Genomic DNA, 18681 nt, shown 5'->3' with positions numbered 1-18681 from the left:
ATCTGTCTATTTTAGCCTACCCATGATCTGTCTATTTTAGCCTACCCCTGATCTGTCTATTTTAGCCTACCCCTGATCTGTCTATTTTAGCCTACCCCTGATCTGTCTAGCTTTGTCTACCGCTGCTCTGTCTATTTCAGCCTACAGCTGCTCTGTCTATTTTAGTCTACCCCTGATCTGTCTATTTTAGCCTACCCCTGATCTGTCTATTTTAGCCTACCCCTGATCTGTCTATTTTAACCTACCCCTGATCTGTCTATTTTAGCCTACCGCTGATCTGTCTATTTTAGCCTACCCCTGATCTGTCTATTTTAGCCTACCCCTGATCTGTCTATTTTAGCCTACCCCTGATCTGTCTATTTTAGCTTACCCCTGATCTGTCTATTTTAGCCTACCCTGATCTGTCTATTTTAGCTTACCCCTGATCTGTCTATTTTAGCCTACCGCTGATCTGTCTATTTTAGCCTACCCCTGATCTGTCTATTTTAGCCTACCGCTGATCTGTCTATTTTAGCCTACCCCTGATCTGTCTATTTTAGCCTACCCCTGATCTGTCTATTTTAGCCTACCCCTGATCTGTCTATTTTAGCTTACCCCTGATCTGTCTATTTTAGCCTACCGCTGATCTGTCTATTTTAGCTTACCCCTGATCTGTCTATTTTAGCCTACCGCTGATCTGTCTATTTTAGCTTACCCCTGATCTGTCTATTTTAGCCTACCCCTGATCTGTCTATTTTAGCCTACCCCTGATCTGTCTATTTTAGCTTACCCCTGATCTGTCTATTTTAGCCTACCCCTGATCTGTCTATTTTAGTCTACCCCTGATCTGTCTATTTTAGCCTACCGCTGATCTGTCTATTTTAGCTTACCGCTGATCTGTCTAGCTTAGCGCCGCTGAGCCCCGCAGCAGTGCAGTACAGAAGACCAGATCATCACTCCTTCTCTCTCTCCTTCCGATGGCCAGAGAGAGCCAGACTGGAGCCACGTGGTATTATTCATTTAGCTTGTGAAGAATGGGAGGAGAGAAAGAGAGGAATGGAAAACAGCTTAATGACACGTCAGGATGACAAACAGAGGACTACTCAGATGTACATGCTAACAAAACACTTCTTACTAGGTTGTTCTTCCTACAAAGACTGGGGTCGGCTTTCTGCACCGCACGCGGCCAGCCTCCTTTCCGAGATCATTTGAAAACATTCTGTGTGTGTGTGTGAGGTGGTCATAACTTCTCACGGTGCCTGGTAATTGGAAGCAGTGAACCACAGAGAGTTGAGGGACTCGTTGCTTCCTTTCTCTCTCTCTCCTCAGACTGCTGTTTGAAGTTTCCTCGGCCTCTAGCATGTGTGTTGAGAGAAAACGGAGTAGGGGAGAGAGAGACTGAATTACAAACGGTCTATATTCCTGTCTTTGACAATCGTTGATATGTGCTTACTTTGACAATGTAACTTTTACTTTACATGGGCACCCTCATAGATATCATCCTGACCAACTCAATACAACTCTGCTGTTTTCAATCAGGATCACTGCCTCATTGCCTGTGTCCATAATGGGTCTGCAGTAAAACGACCACCCCTCATCACTGTCAAACGCTCCCTAAAACACTTCAGCGAGCAGGCCTTTCTAATCGACCTGGCCCGGGTATCCTGGAAGGATATTGACCTCATCCCGTCAGTAGAGGATGCCTGGTTGCTCTTTAAAAGTAATTTCCTCACCATCTTAAATAAGCATGCTCCGTTCAAAATATGCAGAACTAAGAACAGATATAGCCCTTGATTCACCCCAGACTTGACTGCCCTTGACCAGCACAAGAACATCCCGTGGCGTTCTGCATTAGCATCGAATAGACCCAGCGATATGCAACTTTTCAGGGAAGTCAGGAACCAATATACACAGTCAGTTAGGAAAGCTAAGGCTAGCTTTTTCAAACAGAAATATGCATCCTGTAGCACTTAAATCCAAAAAGTTCTGGGACACTAAAGTCCATGGAGAATAAGAGCACCTCCTCCCAGCTGCCCACTGCACTGAGGCTAAGATAAGTCACCGATAAATCTACGATAATCGATCATTCCAATTAGCATTTTTCTACGTCTGGCCATGCTTTCCACCTGGCTACTCCTACCCCGGTTAACAGCTCTGCACCCCCTGCAGAAACAGGCCCAAGTCACCCCGCTTCTCCTTCACCCAAATCCAGACAGCTGATGTTCTGAAAGAGCTGCAAGATCTGGATCCCTACAAATCAGCCGAGCTAAGACAATCTGGACCCTCTCTTTCTAAAATTATCAGTCGAAATTGTTGCAACCCCTATTACTAGCCTGTTCAACATCTCTTTCATATCGTCTGAGATCCCCAAAGATTGGAAAGCTGCCGCGGACATCCCCCTCTTCAAAACACTCCAGACCCAAACTTTTATAGACCGACAGTTGAAGTCGGAAGTTTACATACACTTAGTTTGGAGTCATTATAACTCGTTTTTCAACCACCACACATTTTTTGTTAACAAATTAGTTATGGCAAGTCGGTTAGGAAATCTACTTTGTGCATGACACAAGTCATTTTCCAAACAATTGTGTACAGACAGATTATTTCACTTATAATTCACTGTTTCACAATTCACACTGCTTTGCTTTATCTTGGCCAGGTCGCAGTTGTAAATGAGAACTTGTTCTCAACTGACCTACCTGGTTAAATAAAGGTGAAATAAAAAAACATGTCAATAATTGAATTGAGAGAGAGAAAATGGAGAGAGAAAATGGAGAGACCGAGAGAGGGAGGGAGAAATAATTTAGATGATTTTGTAGAAGTATTTAGAGGATTTAGACGATGGTGTAGTAGTATTTAGATGTATATAGATGATGGTGTTGTAGTATTTAGATGTATATAGATGATGATGTAATAGTATTTAGATGTATATAGATGATGATGTAATAGTATTTAGATGTATATAGATGATGATGTAGTAGTATTTAGATGTATATAGATGATGATGTAGTAGTATTTAGATGTATATAGATGATGATGTAATAGTATTTAGATGTATATAGATGATGATGTAATAGTATTTAGATGATGATGTAATAGTATTTAGATGATGATGTAATAGTATTTAGATGATGATGTAATAGTATTTAGATGTATATAGATGATGATGTAATAGTATTTAGATGTATATAGATGATGATGTAGTAGTATTTAGATGTATATAGATGATGATGTAATAGTATTTAGATGTATATAGATGATGATGTAATAGTATTTAGATGATGATGTAATAGTATTTAGATGTATATAGATGATGATGTAATCGTATTTAGATGATGATGTAATAGTATTTAGATGTATATAGATGATGATGTAATAGTATTTAGATGATGATGTAATAGTATTTAGATGTATACGGATGATGATGTAATAGTATTTAGATGTATATAGATGATGTAATAGTATTTAGATGATGATGTAATAGTATTTAGATGATGATGTAATAGTATTTAGATGTATATAGATGATGATGTAATAGTATTTAGATGTATATAGATGATGATGTAATAGTATATAGATGATGATGTAATAGTATTTAGATGATGATGTAATAGTATTTAGATGTATATAGATGATGATGTAATAGTATTTAGATGATGATGTAATAGTATTTAGATGTATATAGATGATGATGTAGTAGTATTTAGATGTATATAGATGATGATGTAATAGTATTTAGATGATGATGTAATAGTATTTAGATGATGATGTAATAGTATTTAGATGATGATGTAATAGTATTTAGATGATGATGTAATAGTATTTAGATGATGATGTAATAGTATTTAGATGTATATAGATGATGATGTAATAGTATTTAGATGTATATAGATGATGATGTAATAGTATTTAGATGTATATAGATGATGATGTAATAGTATTTAGATGTATATAGATGATGATGTAATAGTATTTAGATGTATATTTAGATGATGATGTAATAGTATTTAGATGATGATGATGATGTAATATTTAGATTTAGATGATGATGTAGTAGTATTTAGATGTATATAGATGATGATGTAATAGTATTTAGATGTATATAGATGATGATGTAATAGTATTTAGATGATGATGTAATAGTATTTAGATGATGATGTAATAGTATTTAGATGTATATAGATGATTATGTAATAGTATTTAGATGATGATGTAATAGTATTTAGATGTATATAGATGATGATGTAATAGTATTTAGATGATGTAATAGTATTTAGATGTATATAGATGATGATGTAGTAGTATTTAGATGTATATAGATGATGATGTAATAGTATTTAGATGATGATGTAATAGTATTTAGATGATGATGTAGTAGTATTTAGATGTATATAGATGATGATGTAATAGTATTTAGATGTATATAGATGATGATGTAGTAGTATTTAGATGTATATAGATGATGATGTAATAGTATTTAGATGTATATAGATGATGATGTAATAGTATTTAGATGATGATGTAATAGTATTTAGATGTATATAGATGATGATGTAGTAGTATTTAGATGTATATAGATGATGATGTTGTAGTATTTAGATGGTGTTGTAGTAGTATTTAGATGTATATAGATGATGATGTAGTAGTATTTAGATGTATATAGATGATGATGTAGTAGTATTTAGATGTATATAGATGATGATGTAGTAGTATTTAGATGTATATAGATGATGATGTAATAGTATTTAGATGTATATAGATGATGATGTAATAGTATTTAGATGTATATAGATGATGATGTAATAGTATTTAGATGTATATAGATGATGATGTAATAGTATTTAGATGATGATGTAATAGTATTTAGATGTATATAGATGATGATGTAATAGTATTTAGATGATGATGTAATAGTATTTAGATGTATACGGATGATGATGTAATAGTATTTAGATGTATATAGATGATGATGTAATAGTATTTAGATGTATATAGATGATGATGTAATAGTATTTAGATGATGATGTAATAGTATTTAGATGTATATAGATGATGATGTAGTAGTATTTAGATGTATATAGATGATGATGTAATAGTATTTAGATGATGATGTAATAGTATTTAGATGATGATGTAATAGTATTTAGATGATGATGTAATAGTATTTAGATGATGATGTAATAGTATTTAGATGATGATGTAATAGTATTTAGATGATGATGTAATAGTATTTAGATGATGATGTAATAGTATTTAGATGATGATGTAATAGTATTTAGATGATGATGTAATAGTATTTAGATGTATATAGATGATGATGTAATAGTATTTAGATGTATATAGATGATGATGTAATAGTATTTAGATGATGATGTAATAGTATTTAGATGATGATGTAATAGTATTTAGATGTATATAGATGATGATGTAATAGTATTTAGATGTATATAGATGATGATGTAATAGTATTTAGATGTATATAGATGATGATGTAATAGTATTTAGATGTATATAGATGATGATGTAATAGTATTTAGATGATGATGTAATAGTATTTAGATGATGATGTAGTAGTATTTAGATGTATATAGATGATGATGTAATAGTATTTAGATGTATATAGATGATGATGTAATAGTATTTAGATGTATATAGATGATGATGTAATAGTATTTAGATGTATATAGATGATGATGTAATAGTATTTAGATGTATATAGATGATGATGTAATAGTATTTAGATGTATATAGATGATGATGTAATAGTATTTAGATGATGATGTAATAGTATTTAGATGTATATAGATGATGATGTAATAGTATTTAGATGATGATGTAATAGTATTTAGATGTATATAGATGATGATGTAATAGTATTTAGATGATGATGATGTAATAGTATTTAGATGTATATAGATGATGATGTAGTAGTATTTAGATGTATATAGATGATGATGTTGTAGTATTTAGATGGTGTTGTAGTAGTATTTAGATGTATATAGATGATGATGTAGTAGTATTTAGATGTATATAGATGATGATGTAGTAGTATTTAGATGTATATAGATGATGATGTAGTAGTATTTAGATGTATATAGATGATGATGTAATAGTATTTAGATGTATATAGATAATGATGTAATAGTATTTAGATGTATATAGATGATGATGTAATAGTATTTAGATGTATATAGATGATGATGTAATAGTATTTAGATGATGATGTAATAGTATTTAGATGATGATGTAATAGTATTTAGATGTATGTAGATGATGATGTAATAGTATTTAGATGTATATAGATGATGTTGTAATAGTATTTAGATGTATATAGATGATGTTGTTATAGTATTTAGATGTATATAGATGATGATGTAATAGTATTTAGATGTATATAGATGATGATGTAATAGTATTTAGATGTATATAGATGATGATGTAATAGTATTTAGATGTATATAGATGATGATGTAATAGTATTTAGATGATGATGTAATAGTATTTAGATGATGATGTAATAGTATTTAGATGTATGTAGATGATGATGTAATAGTATTTAGATGTATATAGATGATGTTGTAATAGTAGTATTTAGATGTATATAGATGATGATGTTGTTATAGTATTTAGATGTATATAGATGATGATGTAGTAGTATTTAGATGTATATAGATGATGATGTAATAGTATTTAGATGTATATAGATGATGATGTAGTAGTATTTAGATGTATATAGATGATGATGTAATAGTATTTAGATGATGATGTAATAGTATTTATTTAGATGATGATGTAGTAGTATTTAGATGTATATAGATGATGATGTAATAGTATTTAGATGTATATAGATGATGATGTAGTAGTATTTAGATGTATATAGATGATGATGTAGTAGTATTTAGATGTATATAGATGATGATGTAATAGTATTTAGATGTATATAGATGATGATGTTGTAGTATTTAGATGTATATAGATGATGATGTAGTAGTATTTAGATGATGATGTAGTAGTATTTAGATGTATATAGATGATGATGTAATAGTATTTAGATGTATATAGATGATGATGTAATAGTATTTAGATGATGATGTAATAGTATTTAGATGATGATGTAGTAGTATTTAGATGTATATAGATGATGATGTAATAGTATTTAGATGTATATAGATGATGATGTAATAGTATTTAGATGTATATAGATGATGATGTAATAGTATTTAGATGTATATAGATGATGATGTAGTAGTATTTAGATGTATATAGATGATGATGTAATAGTATTTAGATGTATATAGATGATGATGTAATAGTATTTAGATGATGATGTAATAGTATTTAGATGATGATGTAATAGTATTTAGATGTATATAGATGATGATGTAATAGTATTTAGATGATGATGTAATAGTATTTAGATGTATATAGATGATGATGTAATAGTATTTAGATGATGATGTAATAGTATTTAGATGTATATAGATGATGATGTAGTAGTATTTAGATGTATATAGATGATGATGTTGTAGTATTTAGATGGTGTTGTAGTAGTATTTAGATGTATATAGATGATGATGTAGTAGTATGTAGATGTATATAGATGATGATGTAGTAGTATTTAGATGTATATAGATGATGATGTAGTAGTATTTAGATGTATATAGATGATGATGTAATAGTATTTAGATGTATATAGATGATGATGTAATAGTATTTAGATGTATATAGATGATGATGTAATAGTATTTAGATGTATATAGATGATGATGTAATAGTATTTAGATGATGATGTAATAGTATTTAGATGATGATGTAATAGTATTTAGATGTATGTAGATGATGATGTAATAGTATTTAGATGTATATAGATGATGTTGTAATAGTATTTAGATGTATATAGATGATGTTGTTATAGTATTTAGATGTATATAGATGATGATGTAGTAGTATTTAGATGTATATAGATGATGATGTAATAGTATTTAGATGTATATAGATGATGATGTAGTAGTATTTAGATGTATATAGATGATGATGTAATAGTATTTAGATGATGATGTAGTAGTATTTAGATGATGATGTAGTAGTATTTAGATGTATATAGATGATGATGTAATAGTATTTAGATGTATATAGATGATGATGTAGTAGTATTTAGATGTATATAGATGATGATGTAGTAGTATTTAGATGTATATAGATGATGATGTAATAGTATTTAGATGTATATAGATGATGATGTAGTAGTATTTAGATGATGATGTAGTAGTATTTAGATGTATATAGATGATGATGTAGTAGTATTTAGATGTATATAGATGATGATGTAATAGTATTTAGATGTATATAGATGATGATGTAGTAGTATGTAGATGTATATAGATGATGATGTAATAGTATTTAGATGTATATAGATGATTATGTAGTAGTATTTAGATGTATATAGATGATGTAATAGTATTTAGATGTATATAGATGATGATGTAGTAGTATTTAGATGTATATAGATGATGATGTAGTATTTAGATTTAGATGATGATGTAGTAGTATTTAGATGTATATAGATGATGATGTAGTAGTATTTAGATGATGTAGTATTTAAATGCTGTTGTAGTAGTATTTAGATGATGTAGTAGTATTTAGATGATGTTGTAGTAGTATATAGATGATGTAGTTGTATTTAGATGATGTTGTAGTAGTATTTAGATGATGTTGTAGTAGTATTTAGATGATGTAGTAGTATTTAGATGATGTTGTAGTAGTATTTAAATGATGTTGTAGTAGTATTTAGATGATGTTGTAGTAGTATTTAGATGATGTTGTAGTATTTAAATGATGTTGTAGTAGTATTTAAATGATGTTGTAGTAGTATTTAAATGATGTTGTAGTAGTATTTAGATGATGTTGTAGTAGTATTTAGATGATGTTGTAGTATTTAAATGATGTTGTAGTAGTATTTAAATGATGTTGTAGTAGTATTTAGATGATGTTGTAGTAGTATTTATTAGTATTTAGATGATGTTGTAGTAGTATTTATTAGTATTTAGATGATGTTGTAGTAGTATTCATTAGTATTTAGATGATGTAGTAGTATTTATTAGATGATGTTGTAGTAGTATTTATTAGTATTTAGATTATGTTGCCATTGTATTTAGGCCAAATGTCAACATCCGTGATACAGCTTCTCTGCTTCTTTTTCTGTCTCTGACTGTGACTTTATTGCCACCGGTTCTTTTGTACAACATCATTGAGAAATCTGAGAACTGAGTACATACACTTTCTCTTCGCTATTCCTCTCGGGCTTTTGTTTGTCCATCTCAGAGGCAGTCTGTCCCAGACATTGACCTCCACTTCTTTTCTCTACAGTGAATGTTTGTCTTCTGGTTATTTTCTCTGTAGTCCCCTTTCACCACGCTTTCACGTTCATCATAATTTCTATCACGTGTAGCCTAATGAACTGCTTTCCCGAGTCGCAGTGGGAGGACCACACAACATATCAACATGTGACTCCACGTGTAGCCTGATGAACTGCATCCCGAGTCGCAGTGGGAGGACCACACAACATATCAACATGTGACTCCACGTGTAGCCTAATGAACTGCTTTCCCGAGTCGCAGTGGGAGGACCACACAACATATCAACATGTGACTCCACGTGTAGCCTAATGAACTGCATCCGGAGTCGCAGTGGGAGGACCACACAACATATCAACATGTGACTCCACGTGTAGCCTAATGAACTGCATCCCGAGTCGCAGTGGGAGGACCACACAACATATCAACATGTGACTCCACGTGTAGCCTAATGAACTGCATCCCGAGTCGCAGTGGGAGGACCACACAACATATCCCACCTTCTCTAGTGTATTTTTGACATTTGGAAAGTTTACCGACAAATGTATTTTTATTTTTTTTACCTTTATTTAACCAGGCAAGTCAGTTAAGAACAAATTCTTATTTTCAATGACGGCCTGGGAACAGTGGGTTAACTGCCTGTTCAGGGGCAGAACGACAGATTTGTACCTTGTCAGCTCGGGGGTTTGAACTCGCAACCTTCTGGTTACTAGTCCAACGCTCTAACCACTAGGCTACCCTGCCGCCTCTACACTCTAACCACTAGGCTACCCTGCCGCCTCTACACTCTAACCACTAGGCTATCCTGCCGCCTCTACACTCTAACCACTAGGCTACCCTGCCACCTCTACACTCTAACCACTAGGCTACCCTGCCACCTCTACACTCTAACCACTAGGCTACCCTGCCACCTCTACACTCTAACCACTAGGCTACCCTGCCACCTCTACACTCTAACCACTAGGCTACCCTGCCGCCTCTACACTCTAACCACTAGGCTACCCTGCCGCCTCTACACTCTAACCACTAGGCTACCCTGCCGCCTCTACACTCTAACCACTAGGCTACCTACCTCATCTACACTCTAACCACTAGGCTACCCTGCCACCTCTACACTCTAACCACTAGGCTACCCTGCCGCCTCTACACTCTAACCACTAGGCTACCCTGCCGCCTCTACACTCTAACCACTAGGCTACCCTACCACCTCTGTCTCCATCAGGCCTCTTTTTCCCGACGTACTTTATTCACAAACAGAACCTGTTTAGTGATTCTGGCTGTGTCCTAAATGGTGCCCTAATACACTACATAGAGACTTTTGACCAGAGCCCTTAAGGGTAGGGATTAGGGGAAAAGGGCACAACATTAGGCTTCTGACTTACATACAGTGCATTCGGGAAGTATTCAGACCCCTTGAATTTTTCGTCATTTTGTTACGTTACAGCCTTATTCTAAAATGTATTAAATCATTATTTCTCCCTCATCAATCTGCACACAATAACCTATAAAGACAAAGCAAAAACAGGTTTTTATACATTTTTGCTATTTTTTTATTTTTTTTTAAACTTGGAAATATGACATTTTCATAAGTATTCAGACCCTTTACGCAGTACTTTGACAAAGACCATTCTCTCCTGATTGCTCAGTTTGGCTGGGCGGCCAGCTCTAGGAAGAGTCTTGGTGGTTCCAAACTTCTTCCATTTAAAAATGATGGAGGCCACTGTGTTCTTGGGGACCTTCAATGCTTATAAATGTTTTGGTACCCTTCCCCAGATCTGTGCCTCGACACAATCCTGTCTCGGAACTCTACGGACAATTCCTTCGACCTCGTGGCTTGGTTTTTGCTCTGATGCACTGTCAACTGTGGGACCTTATATAGACAGGTTTGTGCCTTTCCAAATCATGTCCAATCAATTGAATTTACCAAGGATGATCAATGGAAACAGGATGCAACTGAGCTCAATGTCGAGGCTCATAGCAAAGGGTCTGAATACTTATATAAATGAGGTATTTCTGTTTTTATTTGTAATACATTTTCCAAAATGTATAAAAACCTGTTTTCGCTTTGTCATTATGGGGTATTGTGATGTCATTATGGGGTATTGTGATGTCATTATGGGTATTGTGATGTCATTATGGGGTATTGTGTGTAGATTGCTGAGGATTTCAGTGGGCTGAATACTTTCTGAAAGGCAGTTTATGTAAATATTTAAATCTAATTCACATCAAAGTTAAGCAGGTTGATCAAAAACAAACTGTTGGTACTATTATTTTTAATTCTATAAGTAAATTACCAGTGAAAAACCTATTTAAAAAACAAATATTATTGAATACTGCATGAAGACAAGGTACTCAATACTGCCTGAAGGCAAGGTACTCAATACTGGGCTGAAGACAAGGTACTCAATACTGGGCTGAAGACAAGGTACTCAATACTGACTGAAGACAAGGTACTCAATACTGACTGAAGACAAGGTACTCAATACTGGGCTGAAGACAAGGTACTCAATACTGGGCTGAAGACAAGGTACTCAATACTGACTGAAGACAAGGTACTCAATACTGACTGAAGACAAGGTACTCAATACTGCCTGAAGACAAGGTACTCAATACTGGGCTGAAGACGAGGTACTCAATACTGCCTGAAGACAAGGTACTCAATATTGGGCTGAAGACAAGGTACTCACTACTGCATGAAGACAAGGTACTCACTACTGCATGAAGACAAGGTACTCAATACTGGGCTGAAGTCAATGTACTCAATACTGCCTGAAGACAAGGTACTCAATACTGCCTGAAGACAAGGTACTCAATACTGCCTGAAGACAAGGTACTCAATACTGGGCTGAAGACAAGGTACTCAATACTGGGCTGAAGACAAGGTACTCAATACTGCCTGAAGACAAGGTACTCAATACTGCCAGAAGATGCAGGCTGCACGGTACTGAAGAAAGTAGGAAACCAAGCACTTGGAGGAACCAAGTAAAGATTGAAGTCTGTGTGTAGTTTACACTCCACCTCTAATAGAAGAAGAAATTAACAGCTCCTTTATAACTATTAACAGGTCTGCTAAGGCTCTCAGCCTAATGTGCACCAGGTAGCAGACATGGGCACAACAACAACAACATACCACACCACAACAACAACACAACACACAACAACAACACACCACAACAACAACAACACACCACCACAACAACAACAACACACCACAACAACACACAACAACAACACACCACAACAACACACCACAACAACACACCACCACAACAACACAACACACAACAACAACACACCACAACAACAACAACACACCACCACAACAACAACAACACACCACAACAACACACCACAACAACAACAACACACCACAACAACACACCACCACAACAACAACAACACACCACAACAACACACCACCACAACAACACACCACAACAACACACCACAACAACAACAACAACACACCACAACAACACACCACCACAACAACAACACACCACAACAACACACCACCACAACAACACACCACAACAACACACCACCACAACAACAACAACAACAACAACAACAACAACACACCACAACAACACACCACCACAACAACAACACACCACAACAACACACCACCACAACAACACACAACAACAACAACACACCACAACAACAACACACAACAACAACAACACACAACAACAACACAACAACAACACAACCTACATGAGGGAACTGATGAAGTTTTATTTATTTAGGAGTGTTGATCGAGGTCCATTTCACTTTATATTCCAGGGTTTAGGAGTACTGATCGAGGTCCATTTCACTTTATATTCCAGGGTTTAGGAGTGCTGATCGAGGTCCATTTCACTTTATATTCCAGGGTTTAGGAGTGCTGATCGAGGTCCATTTCACTTTATATTCCAGGGTTTAGGAGTGCTGATCGAGGTCCATTTCACTTTATATTCCAGGGTTTAGGAGTACTGATCGAGGTCCATTTCACTTTATATTCCAGGGTTTAGGAGTACTGATCGAGGTCCATTTCACTTTATATTCCAGGGTTTAGGAGTGCTGATCGGGGATCCATTTCACTTTATATTCCAGGGTTTAGGAGTACTGATCGAGGTCCATTTCACTTTATATTCCAGGGTTTAGGAGTACTGATCGAGGTCCATTTCACTTTATATTCCAGGGTTTAGGAGTGCTGATCGAGGATCCATTTCACTTTATATTCCAGGGTTTAGGAGTACTGATCGAGGATCCATTTCACTTTATATTCCAGGGTTTAGGAGTGCTGATCGAGGTCCATTTCACTTTATATTCCAGGGTTTAGGAGTACTGATCGAGGTCCATTTCACTTTATATTCCAGGGTTTAGGAGTACTGATCGAGGTCCATTTCACTTTATATTCCAGGGTTTAGGAGTGCTGATCGAGGTCCATTTCACTTTATATTCCAGGGTTTAGGAGTGCTGATCGAGGTCCATTTCACTTTATATTCCAGGGTTTAGGAGTGCTGATCGAGGTCCATTTCACTTTATATTCCAGGGTTTAGGATTGCTGATCGAGGTCCATTTCACTTTATATTCCAGGGTTTAGGAGTGCTGATCGAGGTCCATTTCACTTTATATTCCAGGGTTTAGGAGTGCTGATCGAGGTCCATTTCACTTTATATTCCAGGGTTTAGGAGTGCTGATCGAGGTCCATTTCACTTTATATTCCAGGGTTTAGGAGTACTGATCGAGGATCCATTTCACTTTATATTCCAGGGTTTAGGAGTGCTGATCGAAGGATCCATTTCACTTTATATTTAATGGTTTAGGAAGTGGGGATTCTGAGTCCATTTACTATATTCCAGGGTTTAGGAAACCAAACTGAGGTCCATTTAGATATTCAGGGTTTAGGAGTGCTGATCAAGGATCCATTTAAGAACTTTATATTCAGGGTTTAGGAGTGCTGATATATATTATTATTATATTATGTATATATTGGAATAAGAACTTTATATTCCAGGGATCAGTGGATCGAAGGATCCAGACAATGCTTTGATCTTAATGAATAAGGAACCTGGTAGTTGTGGATACCAGATCAGGGGAAACCAAACTGATCCTAGATCAGCTGGATTGGGAAGCAGACAATGCAGGGGATTTGTTATCGGGGGTAATATATATTATTATTATATGTGTGTATATATTGGAATAAGAACTGTTCGGGGATCAGTGGATTGGGAAGCAGACAATGCTTTGTTATAGGGAGGTAGACTGGTAGTTGTGGTGCCGATCAGGGGATAAGAACTGTTCGGGGATCAGTGGATTGGGAAGCAGACAATGCTTTGTTATAGGGAGGTAGACTGGTAGTTGTGGTGCCGATCAGGGGATAAGAACTGTTCGGGGATCAGTGGATTGGGAAGCAGACAATGCTTTGTTATAGGGAGGTAGACTGGTAGTTGTGGTGCCGATCAGGGGATAAGAACTGTTCGGGGATCAGTGGATTGGGAAGCAGACAATGCTTTGTTATAGGGAGGTAGACTGGTAGTTGTGGTGCCGATCAGGGGATAAGAACTGTTCGGGGATCAGTGGATTGGGAAGCAGACAATGCTTTGTTATAGGGAGGTAGACTGGTAGTTGTGGTGCCGATCAGGGGATAAGAACTGTTCGGGGATCAGTGGATTGGGAAGCAGACAATGCTTTGTTATAGGGAGGTAGACTGGTAGTTGTGGTGCCGATCAGGGGATAAGAACTGTTCGGGGATCAGTGGATTGGGAAGCAGACAATGCTTTGTTATAGGAAGGTAGACTGGTAGTTGTGGTGCCGATCAGGGGATAAGAACTGTTCGGGGATCAGTGGATTGGGAAGCAGACAATGGGAGGTAGACTGGTAGTTGTGGTGCCGATCAGGGGATAAGAACTGTTCGGGGATCAGTGGATTGGGAAGCAGACAATGCTTTGTTATAGGGAGGTAGACTGGTAGTTGTGGTGCCGATCAGGGGATAAGAACTGTTCGGGGATCAGTGGATTGGGAAGCAGACAATGCTTTGTTATAGGGAGGTAGACTGGTAGTTGTGGTGCCGATCAGGGGATAAGAACTGTTCGGGGATCAGTGGATTGGGAAGCAGACAATGCTTTGTTATAGGGAGGTAGACTGGTAGTTGTGGTGCCGATCAGGGGATAAGAACTGTTCGGGGATCAGTGGATTGGGAAGCAGACAATGCTTTGTTATAGGGAGGTAGACTGGTAGTTGTGGTGCCGATCAGGGGATAAGAACTGTTCGGGGATCAGTGGATTGGGAAGCAGACAATGCTTTGTTATAGGGAGGTAGACTGGTAGTTGTGGTGCCGATCAGGGGATAAGAACTGTTCGGGGATCAGTGGATTGGGAAGCAGACAATGCTTTGTTATAGGGAGGTAGACTGGTAGTTGTGGTGCCGATCAGGGGATAAGAACTGTTCGGGGATCAGTGGATTGGGAAGCAGACAATGCTTTGTTATAGGGAGGTAGACTGGTAGTTGTGGTGCCGATCAGGGGATAAGAACTGTTCGGGGATCAGTGGATTGGGAAGCAGACAATGCTTTGTTATAGGGAGGTAGACTGGTAGTTGTGGTGCCGATCAGGGGATAAGAACTGTTCGGGATCAGTGGATTGGGAAGCAGACAATGCTTTGTTATAGGGAGGTAGACTGGTAGTTGTGGTGCCGATCAGGGGATAAGAACTGTTCGGGGATCAGTGGATTGGGAAGCAGACAATGCTTTGTTATAGGGAGGTAGACTGGTAGTTGTGGTGCCGATCAGGGGATAAGAACTGTTCGGGGATCAGTGGATTGGGAAGCAGACAATGGGAGGTAGACTGGTAGTTGTGGTGCCGATCAGGGGATAAGAACTGTTCGGGGATCAGTGGATTGGGAAGCAGACAATGCTTTGTTATAGGGAGGTAGACTGGTAGTTGTGGTGCCGATCAGGGGATAAGAACTGTTCGGGGATCAGTGGATTGGGAAGCAGACAATGCTTTGTTATAGGGAGGTAGACTGGTAGTTGTGGTGCCGATCAGGGGATAAGAACTGTTCGGGGATCAGTGGATTGGGAAGCAGACAATGTTGTGGTGCCGATCAGGGGATAAGAACTGTTCGGGGATCAGTGGATTGGGAAGCAGACAATGTTGTGGTGCCGATCAGGGGATAAGAACTGTTCGGGGATCAGTGGATTGGGAGGTAGACTGGTAGTTGTGGTGCCGATCAGGGGATAAGAACTGTTCGGGGATCAGTGGATTGGGAGGTAGACTGGTAGTTGTGGTGCCGATCTTGGATGAGTTTAGGCTTTTAGATAATAATTACTAAGATTACATGGACAGGGAGGAACTGATCCCGGTGTTTTGGGTAGAAGGAGGTTGTTCGCGGGAGGTAAGCAGCAGTAGTCATGCTGCAGCAGGGAGATACTGAACCTCCCTCGTCGGCACACAGTTCAGTTCCCGCCGTCTCAGTGATTCTTTCCATCCTCGTCAAAACCATTTGTCAAGGGAACGGCTTTGCCTTGAGGAAGACTAGTCCCCCCCCCCCCGCCGCCCCTAAAAGAATCCTCTCTCTCCCTGAAAAAGAACCGCTCCCCCTTGAAAGAAGCCTTTCTCCCCTGTCTCGCCCCCTCCCAAAGGAACCTCTCTCCAAGTCTGTTGTGTTGCTGCTTCAGGGGGAGTGGCCGTAGCCTCCATACAGAGAGGTGGTGTCATTTTCACACCAGAACCTTGTGGTTTGTTATGGATGTTTGCCCTCTAGTGGCAGATTTGTGATATTGTATTGTTTTGACTGGATAATAACTCCAACGGGCTACTGAACCAATGCATTGAATAGAGATCCCATGTACTGCTATCTCCTGCTGTTGTGCCCTTGAGCAAGGCACTTACGTTGAAATAAAGATCACCTTATTTCCCTCTGCTTTCCTCTCTAACCAGATGCCTCCTGGGCCTCGTCTGCCCACCAACGGCAGCCTAGTGGGGATGTCAGCCCAGACCCAGGCCCAGGCCAACCAACGTCCCCCTGCCCCTGGCTCCAACACCCAGCAGAAACCCCCAGGACCAGGGAAGACCCAGGTCATGCAGAGACAGCTAGCCCAGCAGCAGCACATCATCAATGACTCTGTGAGCTCTAGGTTATCATCAATGACTCTGTGATCTCTAGGTTATCATGTTAACATCTGACTCTGAGCTCTAGGTTATCATCAATGACTCTGAGCTCTAGGTTAACATCTGACTCTGAGCTCTAGGTTATCATGTTAACATCTGACTCTGAGCTCTAGGTTAACATCTGACTCTGAGCTCTAGGTTATCATGTTAACATCTGACTCTGAGCTCTAGGTTATCATCAATGACTCTGAGCTCTAGGTTATCATGTTAACATCTGACTCTGAGCTCTAGGTTATCATGTTAACATCAATGACTCTGAGCTCTAGGTTATCATGTTAACATCTGACTCTGAGCTCTAGGTTAAAATCTGACTCTGAGCTCTAGGTAATCATGTTAACATCTGACTCTGAGCTCTAGGTTAAAATCTGACTCTGAGCTCTAGGTTATCATATTAACATCTGACTCTGAGCTCTAGGTTAAAATCTGACTCTGAGCTCTAGGTTATCATGTTAACATCTGACTCTGAGCTCTAGGTTAACATCTGACTCTGAGCTCTAGGTTATCATGTTAACATCTGACTCTGAGCTCTAGGTTAAAATCTGACTCTGAGCTCTAGGTTATCATATTAACATCTGACTCTGAGCTCTAGGTTAAAATCTGACTCTGAGCTCTAGGTTATCATGTTAACATCTGACTCTGAGCTCTAGGTTAACATCTGACTCTGAGCTCTAGGTTAACATCTGACTCTGAGCTCTAGGTTAACAATCAACTCTGAGCTCTAGGTTAACAATCAACTCTGAGCTCTAGGTTATCATGTTAACATCTGACTCTGAGCTCTAGGTTATCATGTTAACATCTGACTCTGAGCTCTAGGTTAACAATCAACTCTGAGCTCTAGGTTAACAATCAACTCTGAGCTCTAGGTTATCATGTTAACATCTGACTCTGAGCTCTAGGTTATCATGTTAACATCTGACTCTGAGCTCTAGGTTAACATCTGACTCTGAGCTCTAGGTTAACAATCAACTCTGAGCTCTAGGTTAACAATCAACTCTGAGCTCTAGGTTATCATGTTAACATCTGACTCTGAGCTCTAGGTTATCATGTTAACATCTGACTCTGAACTCTAGGTTAACATCTGACTCTGAGCTCTAGGTTAACAATCAACTCTGAGCTCTAGGTTAACATCTGACTCTGAGCTCTAGGTTAACAATCAACTCTGAGCTCTAGGTTAACATCTGACTCTGAGCT

At 37.5% G+C, this 18681-nt stretch overlaps 1 protein-coding gene across 3 annotated transcripts in view; it reads left to right on the top strand.

The window, feature by feature from the left end:
• Positions 1–18681, top strand: part of zmp:0000001236 (mastermind-like protein 2) — a 177956-nt gene that overhangs the window by 149301 nt on the left and 9974 nt on the right. For all 3 annotated transcript variants that reach the window (XM_046293599.1, XM_046293597.1, XM_046293598.1), the window contains one exon: positions 17260–17445. In XM_046293599.1, the coding sequence (XP_046149555.1) occupies positions 17260–17445 (186 nt within the window). The remainder of the gene's footprint in view (positions 1–17259; positions 17446–18681) is intronic.

Source organism: Oncorhynchus gorbuscha, linkage group LG13, assembly GCF_021184085.1.
Source record: "Oncorhynchus gorbuscha isolate QuinsamMale2020 ecotype Even-year linkage group LG13, OgorEven_v1.0, whole genome shotgun sequence".
NCBI lineage: Eukaryota > Metazoa > Chordata > Actinopteri > Salmoniformes > Salmonidae > Oncorhynchus > Oncorhynchus gorbuscha.
Note: the sequence above shows the minus strand (reverse complement) of the source record. Positions and strands in the feature narration are given on the sequence as shown.